The 19,600-nt window shown below is 33.6% G+C and overlaps 2 protein-coding genes across 3 annotated transcripts in view; both read left to right on the plus strand.

Moving 5' to 3' along the window:
* LOC141283229 (uridine-cytidine kinase-like 1) overlaps positions 1-3,783 on the plus strand; it is a 31,117-nt gene extending 27,334 nt beyond the window's left edge. For both annotated transcript variants that reach the window (XM_073816516.1, XM_073816515.1), the window contains exons 14-15: positions 1,118-1,274; positions 1,927-3,783. In XM_073816516.1, coding sequence (XP_073672617.1) covers positions 1,118-1,274; positions 1,927-2,003 — 234 coding nt within the window. In that variant the 3' untranslated portion in view covers positions 2,004-3,783. The remainder of the gene's footprint in view (positions 1-1,117; positions 1,275-1,926) is intronic.
* A 596-nt stretch (positions 3,784-4,379) lies between these two features.
* Positions 4,380-19,600, plus strand: part of mpv17 (mitochondrial inner membrane protein MPV17) — a 31,688-nt gene continuing 16,467 nt past the window's right edge. The window contains exons 1-2 of the mRNA XM_073816931.1: positions 4,380-4,623; positions 8,683-8,765. Coding sequence (XP_073673032.1) covers positions 8,693-8,765 — 73 coding nt within the window. The 5' untranslated portion in view covers positions 4,380-4,623; positions 8,683-8,692. The remainder of the gene's footprint in view (positions 4,624-8,682; positions 8,766-19,600) is intronic.

Here is a 19,600-nt window from a genome sequence, read left to right on the forward strand (position 1 = left end):
ACAAATAAAAGAAACGCAATATAACTGTCAGTCTCCCTCGGTCTGGGGCTCCGTGCACCTTATGGAGTTTCAGTGATGATGAGAATGGTAAGGAATCAGCCGAGAACTACATGGGAGGATCTCAAGGCAGCTGGGACCATAGTCACCAAGAAAACAATTGGTAAAACACTATGCCGTGAAGGTCCCCCTGCTCAAGAAAGCACATGCACAGGCCCTCTGAAGTTGCCAATGAACATCTGAATGATTCAGAGGAGAACTGGGTGAAAGTGTTGTGGTCAGATGAGACCAAAATCTAGCTCTTTGGCCTCAACTGTCCGTGTTTGGAAGGGGAGGAATGCTGCCTATGACCCCAAGAACACCATCCCCACTGTCAAACATGGAGGTGGAAACATTATGCTTTGGGGGTGTTTTTCTGCTAAGGGGACAGAACAACTGCACCATATCAAAGGGACAATGGATGGGGCCACGTACCTTCAAATCTTGGGTGAGAACCTCCTCCCTCATTGAAAATGTGTCGTGGATGTGTGTTGCAGCATGACAATGACCCAAAACACATGGTCAAGGCAACAAAGGAGTGGCTCAAGATGAAGCACATTAAGGTCCTGGAGTGGCCTAGCCAGTCTCCAGACCTTAATCCCATAGAAAATCTGTGGAGGTAGCTGAAGGTTTGAGTTGCCAAACATCAGCTTTGAAATATTAATGACTTGGAGAGGATCTTCAAAGAGGAGTGGGACAAAATCCCTCCTGAGATGTGTGCAAACCTGGTGGCCAACTACAAGAAACCTCTGACTGCTGTGATTGCCAACAAAAGTTTTGCCACCAAGTACTAAGTCATGTTTTGTAAAGGGGTCAAATACTTATTTCACTCATTAAAATGCAAATCAATTTATAACTTTTTTGAAATGTGTTTTTCTGGATTTTTTTGTTATTTTGTCTCTCACTGTTCAAGTAAACCTACCATTAAAATTATAGACTGATAATTTCGCTGTCAGTGGACAAACGTACAAAATCAGCAGGGGATGAAATACATTTTTTTTCCTCATTATATATTATATGACATGATATGTACCGTTTGTAAGGTTTAACTGAGGGCAATTCACAAACTCCTCTGTTCCAGGATCATGATGTCCAGGAGGACAAGATCTTCCTGCTCTCTTTGCTCATGGCAGAGATGGGCGTTCACTCAGTGGCCTACGCCTTTCCCAAAGTGCGCATCATTACCACTGCCGTGGACAAGAATGTCAATGACGAGTTTCACATCATTCCAGGGATTGGTAATAGAAGTTTTAATATTATTATTATTAATATTAGTACAAAAATGAAAATTTGTTGAAAATTTACTCATCAAAGATGTAGGTGAGTTTGTTTCTTTGTTGGGACAAATTTATCCGCTGCAGTGAATGGGTGCCATCAGAATGAGAGTCCAAATAGCTGATAAAAACAATAATCCACAAGTAATCCGCATGACTCCAGTTCACCAATTTTAACTCCAAACCATTGCTTCTGGCTAAAATATGAGTCCTCATAATATTGCTTTCTTATTTCGCCTGAATCAGGAGAGAAATATGCACAGATCAAGCATTCCAAAACAATTCTGAATGAATATGTTGGTGGATTTTGATGTGAGAGGACAAGAGGGAATGGACTTTTTGACCGGAGGAAACCATAGGAAATATTTTGGCTATTAGTGGATTATTGTTTTGTTTTTATTAGCTGATTGGACTCTCACTTTGACGGCACCCATTCACTGCAGAGGATCCATTGGTGTGCAAGTGATATAATGCAACATATCATCAAATTTGTTCCAAAGAAGAAATAAAGCCCTGAGTGTGAGTTTCAGCAAATTGTAATTTTTAAATTAACTGTTCCTTCAGTAAAAAACAAAGAAAAAATGGGACACGCAATATATTGTGATTTGTTTTGCAGGTAATTTTGGGGACCGTTACTTTGGGACTGATGCTCCTTCAGACTGTTATGAAAGTGATGATGGGATGGACTACTGAATTTCATCAAGATGTATACAGTATGTGAGCGCCTGTTTCTGCATGCATTGGAGAAGGGAGCATTTAAGCACTTGATCTCATATGATTGTGGACTTATTGCCCTACCCTATATAAGTGTAAGCCTTAGCCACCTCTTACTGTCAATTTTTGCAATCTTGCGTCCTACACATGAGCCCATGCTCAATGCAGGTCAAAGCATTAATTGACCCGCAAACTTTGGAGATTGCTGCTCATTAGCTTTCCTTGCAGTGCCCACATGACCATCACAATTTGAATATATTTCATTAAATGAATACTTGAAGTAAGTACACACCATAGTTTGTTTATAGGTCAGTTTGAAGTTGCATACTACCAAACTACCTTGTACTATTTTTAGTAGTACGAGTATAGAGTATATACTGTGTAAAACATATATAATTGAACGCAAACACAGTACATACTCAACAATACTCACAATATTTGTTTGCTGATTTAATGTGGTCTTGCCTTTTTTTCTTGTTCTTTGGATAGCATAATATTTGAATATTATTAGATATTTGAAGTGCTTGGGCAAACTGACATTGTATACTAATTGAAAGAATAATTTCCATACACCTGCTTTAATCTAACATGCTTTTAATATTGCAGCTTTGCTGAAAATGTTATAATTGTTACTACCTTGAATTGCAACCTAAGCACAACTAGGATTTGGGTCAGACATCATAGTTTAACTGCAATGTTGCATTGTATTGTACTCATAAACATTACATCTGTTGTTTAATCTACATGTATTTTGTTGTTTTGGAATTTTTTTTTTTTTTTTTTTTTTCAATTGATTGGTGTCTTGAAAGGCGATACAGATGTGAAGTGCCAATCAATGCATCTGTCTACTTGATAGTATTTGTTTCTGTGTACAAGTTTTTGAAATATTGAAAAGGGACATTTGTTAATAGAAAATTCAGTTTTAAGTCCAAAGGAATAATTTTCCTCTCATCATTGTATTTAATATTTAGCACTACAGTGCCACCGAGGGGATCAAAATCAGGTTTATAGTTTTCTGTTATATACTTGAAGTTTAGTGTAGATAATGTATATTTATTTTCATTGGTTTATTTGCCACGCCTGATTGATTAGAGGCAATGACATGATTGATTTGCAGAAGGTAAAACATAATTATTGAAGAACATTTTGGAGGGTTTTTTTGCAGAAATTAAACCAAAATAGAAAGCAAAACATGTGCTTTTCCTGAACTTTCACTGTTACGTTTCATCTAATGCATTTTTCGTTTATTTGAAATAAACCTGATTGAAGTAATTGTGCCAAAATGCACATACAGCAACCTGAGATGCACTTAAATTTATGTGTAAACAGTTTGATCACATTCTCACTCTAAAGCAGAGTGTTGCACATTATTTCTATGGCATTAAATTAAAAATTTGGTCCCACTTGAAAAAAAAAAAAAATTCTTTGTACGTTTCTAATGTTTCTGGAACTGCCATTTGGTTTGTTTCTACTTTTTGTACAGTGATTTTTATGTCTTGTTTGTATGTTATTTGAAATCAAATCTCAGTAATGGTCTTCAGACTACATTATTATTAGAGGAAAAATGTTTCTCTTTCTTATTTAAGTTTTTTTTTTCTTTCCAGAGATGTATACGGTCATGATTTTGTATATGTATAATTTCCCTTGTTTATCTGTTTACGAGCTTCAAACTGACCTCCAGTGCTGTAAGCCATTCCACTTCAGTTGGAACATTTTTTTCTGTCTGTATAAATGGCGCGATAAAATATTTTGTGCTTAAGTCTGTCTTATTTCTTATTTTTTTGTTCAAACATTGCAAAAATGTGAGCCTAGCAAGTTTTGGTAATGCAGTTTACACAATAGGGTTCATTAGTGTAAACATTAGTTAGTTACATTAGTTTACGTGAACTAAGAATGAACAATACTAATAAAGAATTTATTAAACTTAGTTCATGTTAATTTTAGCATTTACTAATGCATTATTAAAATCACAAGTTGTTTGTTTACGTTAGTTAATGCAATGTAAACTAACATGAACAAACAATGAACGACTTTTTTATTAACTAGAACAATGAACGACTTTTATTAACTAACATGAGCAAAGATTAATAAATAGTGTAATGTGTTTATTGTTTGTTTGTGTTAGTTAATACATTAACTAATGTTATCAAATGACACCTGGTTGTTTCCCTTCATTTTTCAAAACCACACAGTTTGAGGCAGTTAAAATTAATCAAATTATTTAATTTAGGACGGTTAGAAACTGACAAATCAGCACCTGGACCATTTTCCAATAGTTATATACATTCTCGAGTAGGACTTTTATTTTGAAACATCTTGATTAGCTTTGAATGTTTGCGTGCTGCTTCACGCAAAATCAAGCATCACGTTATATTATTGACTTTGGGGTAAAATGAATTATGTCGAGCATCTTTCAGGTTGTCCTGAAATAAGTACAAACCAGGCTGAATGAGTTTAAACTTCAGTCACATCTTCGGAAGTCGCTTCCGTTCTTCTTTTGGTTTTGGAGTCTTTGAAAGAAGCATAACAGTAATCTTTAATTTCAGCAACGCCAACATCTATATAACACGCACTGTATTACTTCTGTTTGCATAACAAGGTAGGACTAACTTTACATTCTGTCTAATTTAAGTCTCCGTACGGGTTCAAACTGACTGTGCAAGAGTTATAAAGTAGTTTTAATGCGCGTTGCGTAACGTAAGCTGTGTTACTAAACAACTGAGAGGAGTCAGCAGGACAAATTGTATTAATTCAAGGATATCAAATATGTACAGTGGATGACACATTGTTAGTTTTGTATGTCAGCCTTTAGCCGGTTGTGTAAAACATAAACGTTTTGTTTTTAAGTTTGGAAATTCATCATGATTAATGGCACGCGCCTTATTTGAGCCAAAGCGCAAGACTCGCATCATTGCACGCGTGCACCTGAATTTTATAAACTCAGGGACGCTCAGTACGGATTATTAACTTTAGGAAACGGTTCCTTTGACAGTTCTGGAGTTGTTATTTAACGTTAAATTTTAAAACAGATCTTTCCAAATCAGCGACGTCCACAGCGCAAAATATACAGTAAAGTTACAACGCTGTGTAATCCGATTCCCTAATAAATGACTCTTATGAGCCGACTCTTCTAATGAATCAAAAACACACAGCGCGAACAGTGTAGTCCGATATCCAAATGAATGACTTTTATGAACCGATTCGTTTTAGTGAATCACACATGTACAACACGACTAGTATAGTTGGTAGGACCTAGGGCTGAGCGATATGGCCAAAAAATAAAATCCCCGATTTTTTCACAAAAAATCCGAGTTACGATTTAAATCGATTTTTTTTTTACCCCCTACTACTTTCAGCATGTAAAGAAACCCCAGATTTTCCACAATATATATGGGCACCATATATCTTGCAATATACATAGCAACTGCATTAGTGATCGCTTTCCACCAGGCCCCATTCTTATCATACCGCACACAGTAAATGTTTGTAAGACAAATACATATGAAAATACATATTTTCATGCTTTTCTCTTGCAGTTACATCATATATAAAAATATAAAATTTTGAATACAGAAATATTAAATGATTTAAATAACTGAAACGATCTGCCAGCAGGGGGCGGCAAGACACTGATTTAATTACTGAATCATATTCATTTGATTTATTCGAACCGCTGGTTCATTCAGAATAAGGCACGTTACTGTCTTTATGAATGGGAAATTGAATCATTTCACTAGATTCGTTTAAAAACACACGTTTATTTGTTTGATTGGAGATGCGCAGCGGCTCAGATGTGACTTGTTTCAGACTACTTTTGACGACGAAATAGAGCAAAATAAGGCAATAGTGTTATAGTCAGACAATGTAAGTCACTTAATAATAACTTGTTTATTTAACCGTTGTATTAAATCAATATCTCATTTACAAACTCCCTTAAAAATTATTATAAGCTGTCACTCATCTTGGTTCGCAATATCACAAAGCTCTATTATAATCAACGACGCTCGCTATACTGTACAATCAATCTCTTATTTACACTCTCTCTACACTTTATTTATGAAAGGATTTGTGAGATATTTCCGTGATACATTACTCTACGTTGCAAAAACATGTAGAAACCTTTGAAGCTCCCCTGAGCGCAAACACATATGTGACCCTGGACCACAAAACCAGTCATAAGGTTAAATTTTACAAAACTGGGATGTATTCATCATATGAAAGCCCAATAAATAAGCTTTCTATTGATATATGGTTTGTTAGGATAGGACCATATCTGGCCGAGATACATCTATTTGAAAATCTGGAATCTGAGGGTGCAAAAAAATCAAAATACTGAGAAAATCACCTTTAAAATTGTCCAAATTAAGTTCTTAACAATGCATATATTACTAATCAAAAATTACATTTTGATATATTTACAGTAGGTATTTTACAAAAAATCTTCATGGAACATGATCTTTACATAATTTCCTAATGATTTTTGGCATAAAAGAAAAATCAATAATTTTGACCCATACAAAGTATTTTTGGCTATTGCTACAAATATACCCCAGCAACTTAAGACTGGTTTTGTGGTCCAGGGTCACATATATGCTGATCGGGTCCGGCTAACTTGCTAGCACGCAGCTAATCATATCCCTTTAGTGGCTTGCATTATTTGTTTTCCATGCCTTTCTGAATACAAATATATATGTCTAATCCTAATGTTTTGTAATATTTTTATTAAAAATCGCGATTCCTCGATTTCTAAAAAATAAAATCATGACAAAACATTCGAATTAACGATAAAATCGGAAAAATCGCCCAGTCCTAGTAGGACCTTACAATAAGGTGTCATTTGTTAACATTAGTTAATATATTAACTAATATGAATGAACAATACATTTATTATGCTGTTTATTAATCTTTGTTAATTTTAGTTGATTAAAATAGTCGTTTATTGTTTGTTCATGTTAGTTTACAGTGCATTAATTAATGTTAAACACAACTTTTGATTTTTAATAACAATAACTAAGATTAATAAATGCTGAAGTATTGTTCATTATTAGTTCGTGTTACCGAATAGTTCGAGTTTCCAAATGAATGACTCTTATGAGCCTGTTGTTTTTCAGAAAATCTGAGAATATTTCCTTTTCATGTTTTATTGTTTTTAATTACTTTTTAAACTTGTAAATGCATTGTATTCTTTAATGCAATCTACTTCTTTTTTCTGGAAGTTCTTGTTGCCAAGACAAATTACTTGTGTAAACATGCTTGGCAATAAAGCTCTTTTTGATTTTTTTTTTTGCCATTTTCCACTGCTTTAACTGGATGCAGAATGCTTAGACAATAGGAATGTAAAAATAGTTGTCAAGCCAATAAAGCACCATAAACTGAAATATGAATCCAAAATGCATCCTATTCCCAAAAGAATTAATCTTTTGAACTGGTTCTTTTTAGTGAATCATACGCATAAATCATGGCCAGTAGTCGGAGTCCTGAATGAATGGCTCTTTTGAATAGTTTTTAGTGAATCATATGTGAGTAATTTTTTAAAATGTTTTTAAAGAAGTGTCTTCTGCTCACCAAGCCTGCATTTATTTGATCCAAAACACAGCAAAAGCAGTAATATTGTGAAATATTTGTACTATTTATAATAACTGCTTTCTTTTTAAATATATTTTAAAATGTAATTTATTCTTGTGATCAAATCTAAATTTTCAGCATCATTACTCCAGTCTGCAGTGTCACACGATCCTTCAGAAATCATTGTAATATGCTGATTTGCTGTTCAAGAAACATTTTATCAATAGTATTATTTTCAGTATTGAAAACAGTTGAGTACATTTTTATTAGGATTCTTTGATAAATAGAAAGATCCAAAGATCAGAATTTATCTGAAATAAAAAAAAATGTTTGTAACATAATACACTATACCATTAAAAAGTCTGTGTGTGTGTGTATATTTATTTATTATTATTTTTTATGTTTTTTTTGTTTTTTTTTGGGGGGGGGGGGGGTTATAGAAATGAATGTTTTTATTTAGCAAGGATGCTTTAAATTCATCAAAAGTGATAAAAAGGCATTTATAATTCTATAATTCTTTCTATTTATCAAAGAAACCTGAATAAAATTCTGCTCGGCTGTTTTCAACATAGTAATAATAATAAATTGTTTTTTGAGCAGCAAATCAGAATATTAGAATGGTTTCTGAAGGAGCATGACTGGAGTAATGATGCAAAAAAAAAAATCACAGCCTCGAAATCACAGGAATAAATTGCATTTTTAAATATATTCAAATGTAAAACTGTTATTTTAAGTAGTACAAATATTTTAAAATTTTACTGATTTCGCTGTACTTTGGATCAAATAAATGCAGGCTTGGTGAGCAGAAGAGTCTTCTTTAAAAAAAAACAATCTTACTGTTCAAAAACTTTTGACTGGTACTGTACATAAATAAATCTTGGTATCAAATATTAATTTGCAATTGTTGTTAAAATGATGTTGCATGAATTAAAAAGCAATTTGTTTGCTCATTTATCTATCAATAACTAAATCCAATGATAATATTGCATTGATGTTGTTCTTGCCACATACTAAATAAGGTGTCAGCTATTTTGTTCTATTTCTACAGCAGTTTTCATTGCATTTCAATAATCTTGTGCTTTTTGTGCATTAGACTTTGTCACATGGCGGGCCTCTGGAGATCTTATCAGGTGCTGATGGTCAAACGTCCATGGACAGTTCAGATTATAACTGCTGGTAAGCGCTACAAACTCTCCACCCTCAACTCCTCCACCACTTTTTTTAGCCCTGTAGTTGATGTTCCCAATTCCCTTGAGGTCAACTCAATCTCAAAAGCTATCAATTAAATATTTATCTTTCCTGTTAGCACAATCACTTCTAAACAGCAAGATTGTTTCTGAGCGTCAATAATAGAGCAGCCATATAAATATCAGAAAGCCCTTCTCAGCAACAATCCGCTTAGCTGTTTGCTTGAACTTTGTCACTGTGGGTTTTACAGGGTGGGAGTATAGATTAAGGGGGAAAGTCTATTTTAAGATGTTGTTTTGGTTATTTTAACTCTTGGTTTAATGTTATTAAATGTACATTTTAACTCATAATGAATCATAAATCACCTCTAGACATTTGTGACCTTGGAATACAAAACCAGTCTTAAGTAGCACAGGTATATTTGTAGCAATAACCAAAAGTACATTGTATGGGTCAAAATTATGTTTTTCTTTTATGTTAAGGGAAAATCATGTTCCATGAAGATATTTAGTAAATTTCTTACCGTAAATATATCAAAACTTAATTTTTGATTAGTAATATGCATTGCTAAAAACTTCATTTGGACAACTTTAAAGGCCATTTTCTCAATACTTTGATTTTTTCGTGCACCCTCAGATTCCAGATTTTCAAGTAGTTGCATCTCAGCAAAATATTGTCCTATCCTAACAAACCACACATCAATGAAAAGCTTATTTATTCAGATGATGCATAAATCTCAATTTTAAAAAAATGGACCCTTATGAATGGTTTTGTTGACCAGGATCACATTTGGTTTTTATTTGGAAAATAAAGTTAGTTTTTACTGCAATTACACTATTCTACCAGAAGATGGAAGCACACAACAACATATTAATGAAAGTCTTGTCAAATTGTTTTGCTGAAGACGTTTTTTTTTTTGTCCGAACACTGACAATAATATCTGGATTAAAGTGTTCAATGTACTATGTAAACAATATGGAAGTTGCAATTATTGAAATCAAGCAATTGAGAGAAAAATAATTGAACATTCTAATTTTGTTGTTAAAACAGTTTTTATTCAGTGGCAGATGCATTGTGAAGTCTATATGAAAAAAACAATCACTAATTTCACATTTCCGTTTGGTGACAGCAGTGGGTCTGAAATGACAAACTTCTACTTTAATTTCATGTGTGATTACTGTGCATTAACTAATCAGTCCCGTTTGATAGGAATCTTTTCTCTTTGTATAACAAAATGAGTGAATGAGAGTGCACTTTATTGTTAATCAATGGGCCTGCTTAAATAAGCTGCTGGGTGTATTGTGATTCATTCAAACTGTAACATTAGGATTAATTAGTACTTGGCTAGCCTGGCACTGACAACTTGGCTGAAATGCTTAAAATCACCAGTGGCCTCGTGTCGCTGAGCGGTTTAGGATGCAAGTTTATGTAATCAAGATTACAGACATGAGCTATGATTCATCGCCTTTGTTTTCCACATGAGGGAGAGGACGTGAATATTTATAGAAACTTTAGCCCTATGGGTATAGGTTTAATACTAGACAGCAAGATGCTTTAAACGAGAGGGAAGCGGGGTTATTTCAAAATTAAATAATAACTGGATGTTTTCTCAGTGATGTGGCCCAGCGCTTATTCGCAGAGCAAGGGACGTGATCTTACCTTCAAATAAATTGAATGCAATAAAACTTGGCATTCTCGGGCAAGGTGGAAAAACCTCAGTGAATTGGAGGTTCAAGGTTAAGTGTGTGGTTTTTTCAATGTTAAACTGGGTCTACTTTTTCATATGCCAGTTTAACTTAAAGGAACAACTATTTGTGGGTTCCTAATCAGCCCAACCAATGGTGTGAGCTTAGGGCGGGGCTATCTATTTGTCTAACCCGTGGCGGACAGGGGAGTTGTCTATTTGAAAACTATTTGAAAGAGTCATTGTTGTAAACTTTAATTATAGAATCGTTTATTATTATGCACTACCAGTCAAATTTTTTTTTAAACAGTCCAGCAAAAACAGTCCAATTTTGAAATATTTCTGCTATTTAAAAAAACTGTTTTCTATTTGAATATATTTAAAAATGTAATTTATTCCTGTGATTTCAAAGCTGAATTTTTAGCACCATTACTTCAGTCACAAGATCATTAGAAATCATTGTAATATTCTGATTTGCTGCTCAAAAACATTTATTATTATTATTATTATTATTATTATGTTGAAAACAGCTGAGTAGATTTTTTTTTCTCAGGTTTCTTTGATGAATAGAAAGTTCAGAAGAACAACATTTATCTGTAATAGAAATCTTTTGTAACATTATAAATGCCTTTATAATCACTTTTGATCAATTTAAAGCATCTCTGTTAAATATAAGTATTAATTTTCTATCATTTCTTTCCCCCCCAAAATATACTGATTCCAACTTTTGAATGGTATAGTGAATAATGTTACAAAAGCTTTTTATTGTAGATAAACGCTGATCTTTTTATTCATCAAAGAATCCTGAAAAAAATGTACTCAACTGTTTTAAATATTGATATAATAAAAAATAATAATAAAATGTTTCTTGAACAGCAAATCAGCATATAAGAATGATTTCTGAAGGATCATGTGACGCTAAAAACTGGCGTAATGATGCTGGAAATTTAGCTGTGATCTCAGGAATAAATTATGTTTTAAAATATTGTCAAATAAAAAGCTGTTATTTGTAATAGTACAGATATTTCCAAAATGTTACTGTTTTGCTGTACTTTGGATCAAATAAATGCAGGCTTCTTTACAAAATACATCAAAAATCTTACTGTTCAAAAACTTTTGACTGATAGTGTATATTTATTTAATACGAAACATTTAATTAATATGAACTGTTAAATTTCGAAAGGCCTAAATTGAGTGATATAATTTGAAAATACATCTGATTTAGTTATATTAGATGTACACTACCTTTTGACTGTTTAGTGTTATTTTAATATTTTGGAATAGATCTCATTCGCGCGAAGGCTGCACTGATTTAAAATGACTGTTTACTGCTTTAATACATTTTAAATTAGAATTTTCAGCATCATTACTCCAGTCTTCAGTATCACATGATCCTTCAGAATTTTTTTAATATGCTGATTTAATGTTTAAGACACATTTCTATTATTATCGATGTTGAAAAGACTTTTGCTGCTTATGATTTTTATGGAAAGCGTGACATTTCTTTGATGAATAGAAAGCAGCAATCAAATAAGCAGCATTTAAAATTTTAGAATATTTTATATTGTTATGAATGTCTCATTTTTGATAAATCAGAGTGATGGGAATGTATCCATTATTTTTTCAATTCCCTTTTTTGCCACTAGTGGGGCAGAAATTGCAGCCTTTCGCTTTAAGCGATGCACTTGGTTGAAGTGATAAATGGATTTATTTATAACAGGTACAGATGTGAAGAGGAAGAGATTAATGAGCGAATGAATAAATGAATGAATGGAGGGGATGAAGGCGCAACATTTCCGTTTTCAAGTCATTAGCGATGCATTAACCCCATAATCTGTGCTAAATGTAGAAGCGAAAAAATCAATGTCATCCAAGGAGGGCAAATCCGAACGAATGAGGCTTGAATGTGTTTACTGTAAGGCAGGTAAGCCATGTCACACCAGTCTCATCAGCTAAATGGGTAGGGTTTCCAGAGCGTGCCGCTGGTCCCTGCGGAGAACGTGCTGGCTGCAGATAGATCGCTGCCAAATTGATCACAGATAATTTCACTAAGCACAAGATGCGTCAATCAGAGCTCTTCTTCCCCGGAGACTCTCCCTCAAGGACAGACGGTGGGAAGTGTTGTGCTGACATCAGCATATTTCAAGTTGCATTTAGCATAGATGAGTGCCATACTCCAGCTGGCACAAGGTGCGGGGCAGATTGCACCTGAGTGTGTGGTAAATTGCATTTTATTTGGCACAGCGTAATGACAAACAACCATGTTTATGGTTGGATGGGATGGGGTCGACGTCTGTGATAATATAGATGAATGAACTTTTTTTTTTTTTTTTTTTTCTCTCTCTGAAACTGCTGTTTTTTTGTTCATTGTAATCAGAGGCCTGGAATATAACTTTTAAGCACCTGTTATCATGCTTTTGAATCCAAAGATGAAAACATATAAAAGGGTCTTCTAAGGACAGTCTGTTTTAAGAGTTTACTCTTCGGTGCTTCTCAACCTGTTAACGTCAAGTTGAACCAAGAAGTGGAAAACGTAAGTGTTTATTATCACCTCACAACATGCTGTTAGTTAGCTCTCACTCAGCCTTTGCCCTCCTGTCTGCCTGGTTCTGCCTACCATGATCAATAAGCTGCTGCTGTTTTGATAAGATGACCCAGTAAAAGCATGGCAAAGGTTCCTGGCTTTTTCCAGTCTGCTATACTGGATTATTAGTCTTTCCTTGACATTTTATGAAAAGGTTAGGTCACTTAAAAGGGGCTACGTTGCCTCGCCGGGCTCTGTCGTTAAGGCAGAATGTCCTTTGTAAACCATGATATTTGGGCAAGTGCGAGGAAGCAGCTGTCCTCTAAATTTAAAGGCAGTTGCAGTTTTTTTTATGTGTGGCTCCATTTCGTCTCTCTGCCAGTTTCGTATTTGGCTGCAGAAGAATTTTTTTTTAAGGATCCTGCAATTTAGCCAGTCAAGGTGAAGCATAATGAGTGACAGACACTGCCTGTCTTTCTTCATCAGGGGGTATTGATGAAGAAACACTGTTGTCACCGTAAAAAGCTTTACTTTATATAGTTGTCATTATTTTCATAGTGTATAGGTAGGCACGCACCAGTTTCGAAATTCTTAAATTATTAATATACACAGTCAAAGGTTTGGACACACTTCCCCATCAAAGAGAATGGGGAAGTGTGTCCAAACCTTTGACTGGTAGTATATATATATATGGGTCAAAGACGAAAAAGGGATTAAGCATAAAAACAATGTTGTTTTTCCAAAAACATATTAAAAGACAAATTACTTTCACCCCAAATACTAATTAGTTGTAATTCTACATTATTTTTTTTTTATTTGCCACTATCCTTTTGCCCGTTTGTCAGTAAGAATTTTGTACTCATTTAAAACACAATAAAATTATTTTATATATTTTAATATGTAAGAGTAAGATAAGTCAGAGTAAGCATGTTGTTTAGATTTTTCATAAATATTGTGTTACACTGAATGACAACGTAACATTATTTCAACCAAATTTTGACATTTTATTCTCCAAAAACTTTGAAACCTTAAAAGACTTTTTTCCTCACATTTATAGTGCTTTATATGGACATAAAATCACTTGTAAATTTATTTTGATGTGGACATCTTAACATCTTTGACATACATACATACATACATACATACATACATACATACATACATATATATATATATTGGTCGTAACCTCAGCAAAAAAAAAAAAGAATCAGATAAAAATTGCAAATTTACTTAATGAACTTTTAGTGAAAATTTACTTTTAATTGAAATACAATTGTTTGTTGTTGTTATTATTATTATTATTATTATTATTATTATTATTATTATCTGTCATTATATAACATTAATAATAATTTGAAATGATTGTTGAAAAAAATATTAAAATAAATATTACTATTTTAATATTTCACTGTAAAATAACAACTGAAATTTCACTTAAAATGCGATTTTTATTATTATTTATTTTTTAGTTTGTGATATGGCTAATAATAATAATTAATTTAAATGACGATGATGATGATGATGATCATTATTAAATACAAATATTAAAATAAATATTGCAATATATGACTATAAATAAATAACAAATAAATCTAATGAAGTACATTTTATTTTAAAATATTTATTTATTTTTAGGTTATGACCAATATAGGTCTTGTATATTATAGTATATAGTATATTATAATGTTTGAATTGAGGAAAATAGTGGCATATAATACTGATGCCGATAATAATTTGTCATAGCCATTCATCTTGCTTTTTCTTTTTTCTTTTTTTTCTTTTTTTGGAGAATGCTGTGGAATTGTGGAAAAAGCTGAAAAATATTATCAGCTTCCAGAGGCCTCCAATAGCTAATTTTAAACCCTGTAAGTATTGACTGATACCAATGCATTCATCCTTAATTTTCATGCTGTTGTATCTTTGTGAAATGCAGATCGCTATTATTTCATCTTGACTTCAAAGGTTTGCAAACTTGCGACTTACTCAGGGCTTTCTGTGAACTCAGTGGTATTTCTGAAGAAAGCGATAATCTAGAAGCAGTGTTAGTCTCACAAACCCACTGCTGGTACCATCAGTCCAGTGCCTGTGTACACTTAGTCATGCCATAACACTGAGTCAGTGTGTCAGTGTTTGTGGTGGAGCACAAGGACGACACTCATAAGTTATCGTAGTTTGTAGAATGCGATCGGAGAGTCCTGCAACCTGTTTCTCTCACAGATCAGAAAAGCCTTCACCCGCTGTGTTTGTGTGGGGTTGAGTGAGAGCATGACACAGTCTTTCTGTTGGTGGATCACCCCGCTGTGCCCGTTAACAACCTGCTGGAGAGAGACCAGATCTCCCAGCATCCTCCTCTCTGAGGCATTTCATCTCACACTGCCCTCCTGCTATGGCATACTGTGTACAATAGCGGCTTCTGTCCAACTCACCATGTGTTTTGAACATTGACCTCAGTTATCTGAAGTTAATCCACCTGGCTGACTTTTTTCTCACAATTGTGAGTTTACATCTCACAGTTTAAAGTTTACATCTAACAATTCTAACTTTTTTCTCACAATTGCGAGTTTACATCTTACGATTCATTTTTCTCACAGTTGCAAGTTTGCATCTAACAATTCTAACTTTTTTTCTCACAATTGTGAGTTTACATCTCACGATTCTAACATTTTTTTCTTACAACTGTGAGTTTACATCTCACAATTCAGAATTTTTTTCTCACAATTGCGAGTTTACATCTCGCAAATCTTTTCACAATTGCGAGTTTACATCTCACAATTCAGATTTTTTTTCTCACAATTGCGAGTTTACATCTCACAATTCTTTTCACAATTGCGGGTTTACATCTCACGATTCTGACTTTCTTCACAATTGCAAGTTTACATCTCACAATTCTTTTTTTTCTCACAATTGCAGGTTTACATTTAACAATTTTGACTTTTTTCTCACAATTGTGAGTTTACATCTCACGATTCTTTTCACAATTGCGAGTTTACATATTACAAATCTGAATTTTTCTCACAATTGCAAGTTTACATCTCACAATTATGACTTTTTTTCCCAGTTGTGAGTTTACATCTCACAATTCTTTTCACAATTACGGGTTTACATCTCTCAATTCTTTTTTTTCTCACAATTGCAAGTTTACATTTGAACAATTCTGACTTTTTTTCTCACAATTGTGAGTTTACATCTCACAATTCTAACATTGTTTTTCTTACAATTGCGAGTTTACGTCTCACGATTCTTTAAATTTTCTTACGATTGTGAGTTTACATCTTACGATTCTTTTCACAATTACGAGTTTACATCTCACAAATCTGACTTTTCTTCTCACAATTGCGAGTTCATATCTTATGATGCTGACTTTTTTTCTCACAATTGTGAGTTTACATCTCACGATTCTTTTCACAGTTGCAAGTTTACATTTTACAAATATGACTTTTTCTCACAATTTCAAATTTACATCTCACGATTCTAACTTTTTTCCTACAATTGCGAGTTTATATCTCATGATTCTTTTCATAATTGCGAGTTCACATCTTAGATTCTGACTTTCTCACAATTGTGAGTTTACATCTCACAAATCTGACTTTTCTCACAATTGCGAGTTTACATCTCATGATTCTGCCTTTTTTCTTATAATTGCGAGTTTACATCTCACAATTCTAACATTTTTTTCTTACAACTGTGAGTTTACAACTCAATTCTTTTCACAATTGCGAGTTTACATCTCACAAAGCTGACTTTTCTTCTCACAATTGTGAGTTCATATCTTATGATGCTGACTTTTTTCTCACAATTGCAAATTTACATCTCACGATTCTAACTTTTTTCCTACAATTGCGAGTTTATATCTCATGATTCTTTTCATAATTGCGAGTTCACATATTAGATACTGACTTTCTCACAATTGCGGGTTTACATCTCACGATTCTTTTCACAATTCCGAGTTTACATCTCACAAATCTGACTTCTCACAATTGCGAGTTTACATCTCATGATTCTGACTTTTTTTCTTATAATTGCGAGTTTACATCTCATGATTCTTTTAACAATTGCACGTTTATATCTCACAATTCTAACTTTTTCTCACAATTGTGAGTTTACATCTCACGATTCTTTTCACAGTTGCAAGTTTACATTTTACAAATATGACTTTTTCTCACAATTTCAAATTTACATCTCATGATTCTGACTTTTTTAATTATAATTACGAGTTTACATCTCATGATTCTTTTCACAATTGCAGGTTTACATCTCACAATTCTTTTTTTCTGACAATTGCAGGTTTACATTTAACAATTTTGACTTTTTTCTCACAATTGCGAGTTTACATCTCACGATTTTGACTTTTCTCACAATTGTGAGTTTACATCTCACAATTCTAACATTGTTTTTCTTACAATTGCGAGTTTACGTCTCACGATTCTTTCAATTTTCTTACAATTGTGAGTTTACATCTTACGATTCTTTTCACAATTACGAGTTTACATCTCACAAATCTGACTTCTTCTCACAATTGCGAGTTCATATCTCATGATTCTAACTTTTTTCTTACAATTGCGTGTTTATATCTCATGATTCTTTTCATAATTGCGAGTTCACATCTTAGATTCTGACTTTCTCACAATTGCGAGTTTACATCTCACGATTCTTTTCACAATTGCGAGTTTACGTCTCACAAATCTGACTTCTCACAATTGCGAGTTCATATCTCATGATTCTAACTTTTTTCTTACAATTGCGTGTTTATATCTCATGATTCTTTTCATAATTGCGAGTTCACATCTTAGATTCTGACTTTCTCACAATTGCGAGTTTACATCTCACGATTCTTTTCACAATTGCGAGTTTACATCTCACGATTCTTTTCACAATTGCGAGTTTACGTCTCACAAATCTGACTATTTCTCACAATTGCCAGTTTACATCTCACGATTCTGACTTTCACAATTGCCAGTTTACATCTCACAAATCTGACTTTCACAATTGCCAGTTTACATCTCACAAATCTGACTTTTTTCTCACAATTGCGAGTTTACATCTCATGATTCTGACTTTTTTCTCACAATTGCAAGTTTACATCGTACAGTTGACTTTTTCTCTCACACTTTTGAGTGTATATCTCGCAATTCTGACTTTCTCAGAATTGCTTGATGTAAACTTAAAATTCTGTCTTAGAATTGCATGATATAAACTCGCAATTGCACGTTATTAAGCTAAAAACAGCTGTTTTTCTACAACTGTGAATTTATATCTAAAAATTCTGACTTTATATCTTGCAATTCTCACTTTATAATACAGAATTGTTATAAACTCAAAGTCAGAATTACGAGATGTAAACAGTTTTACCTTTTTTTATTCAGTGGCAGAAACAGGCTTCATTTCAGTATTATAATATGCCAATAGATTGTAATAACAGTATTATTAAATATGCTATGCCTATGCACTTCCTCTTTTTGAATATAGATAAATGAATTTTTTTTCCTCTGAAAATGCTGTTTTCTTTGTTTATTGAAATCAGAGACCTAGAATATATCTTTAACATGCCTGCTTTTCATGGTTTTGGCTCTAAAGATGAAAGCAAATGTAAAAAGGGCCCTCCCAGGACAGTAAAGGACGAAAAAAGAAAAGAAATCTCCTTTGTGATGAGTTCCATTGTTTTTTTGTTTTTTTTTATTGAGGTTTGTATTCATTTTGGGTTTCCAATACATGTCAATATCCAGTGAGCTCTCTGTTTATGCACACATGCATAATGCATGGCTCTATTTGCTGCCCTCACGGCTTTGACTGCAGACGATCGAAATGTGTGTGAAGAGAAAGGAGACCTGTGACATTTCCAGCAGTTGGGAGGAAACAGCTCTATCAATGTGATTGGCACACTGTGTGTGTGTGTGTGTGTGTGCGCGCAAGTGATGAGGTGCAGTCTATCTAAAGCTTTCCATCACTCATATTCAACAGTTTCTGTTCGTTCAGTGTTTCCTCAAGGATGAATGGATGAACACACACGCACATTCAAACTCTAGGGTGTTGGCAGGTCTCTCTTGGTTTAGTTGCTTAAACACTTATATATGCATGCACTCACAGTGCTAATGGACAGTACTAAAATCTGAAGGTTTTTCAAGTACGTAAGAGGGAGAGTTTGGTTTAAGTGAGGCAAAACTGCATATGTTGTTTGTTGTTGTTGTTTTCACTTTCGCTGCAGTCTAGTACTTGAAATTAAGTCTTCAAATAGAATTGAACTTCTGAGAAATGTAAATAAAGCAGTTAAACTGATAATTTCTGCTTCAAATGTGCTTTATATAATGCAATTTTATTTTTAAATGTAACTTGCATCTTTGTCAGGGCACATTGTGCGACGTTTGAAACTGGTTTTGATTCATAAATAACAGTTTGTTTTTACTTTCAACCTCTCCAATGGCTTAAAATGTTTCCAGTGTGGAAATGTGTTGCATGGCTTGTCTGACTAATCGTGTTTTACAGGATAACATCTGTCCCTGCTATTAGGAAACAGCCCCCTGTGGTGTTCGTAAGGGGGTCTTGATGCAATGTGAAATTTACAATGTGACATTTAAAGGTCATTGTGGGGTGACTAGTTGGATTTTTTTGATGTCATTG

This window comes from Garra rufa, chromosome 13, assembly GCF_049309525.1.
Source record: "Garra rufa chromosome 13, GarRuf1.0, whole genome shotgun sequence".
NCBI classification, from domain to species: domain Eukaryota; kingdom Metazoa; phylum Chordata; class Actinopteri; order Cypriniformes; family Cyprinidae; genus Garra; species Garra rufa.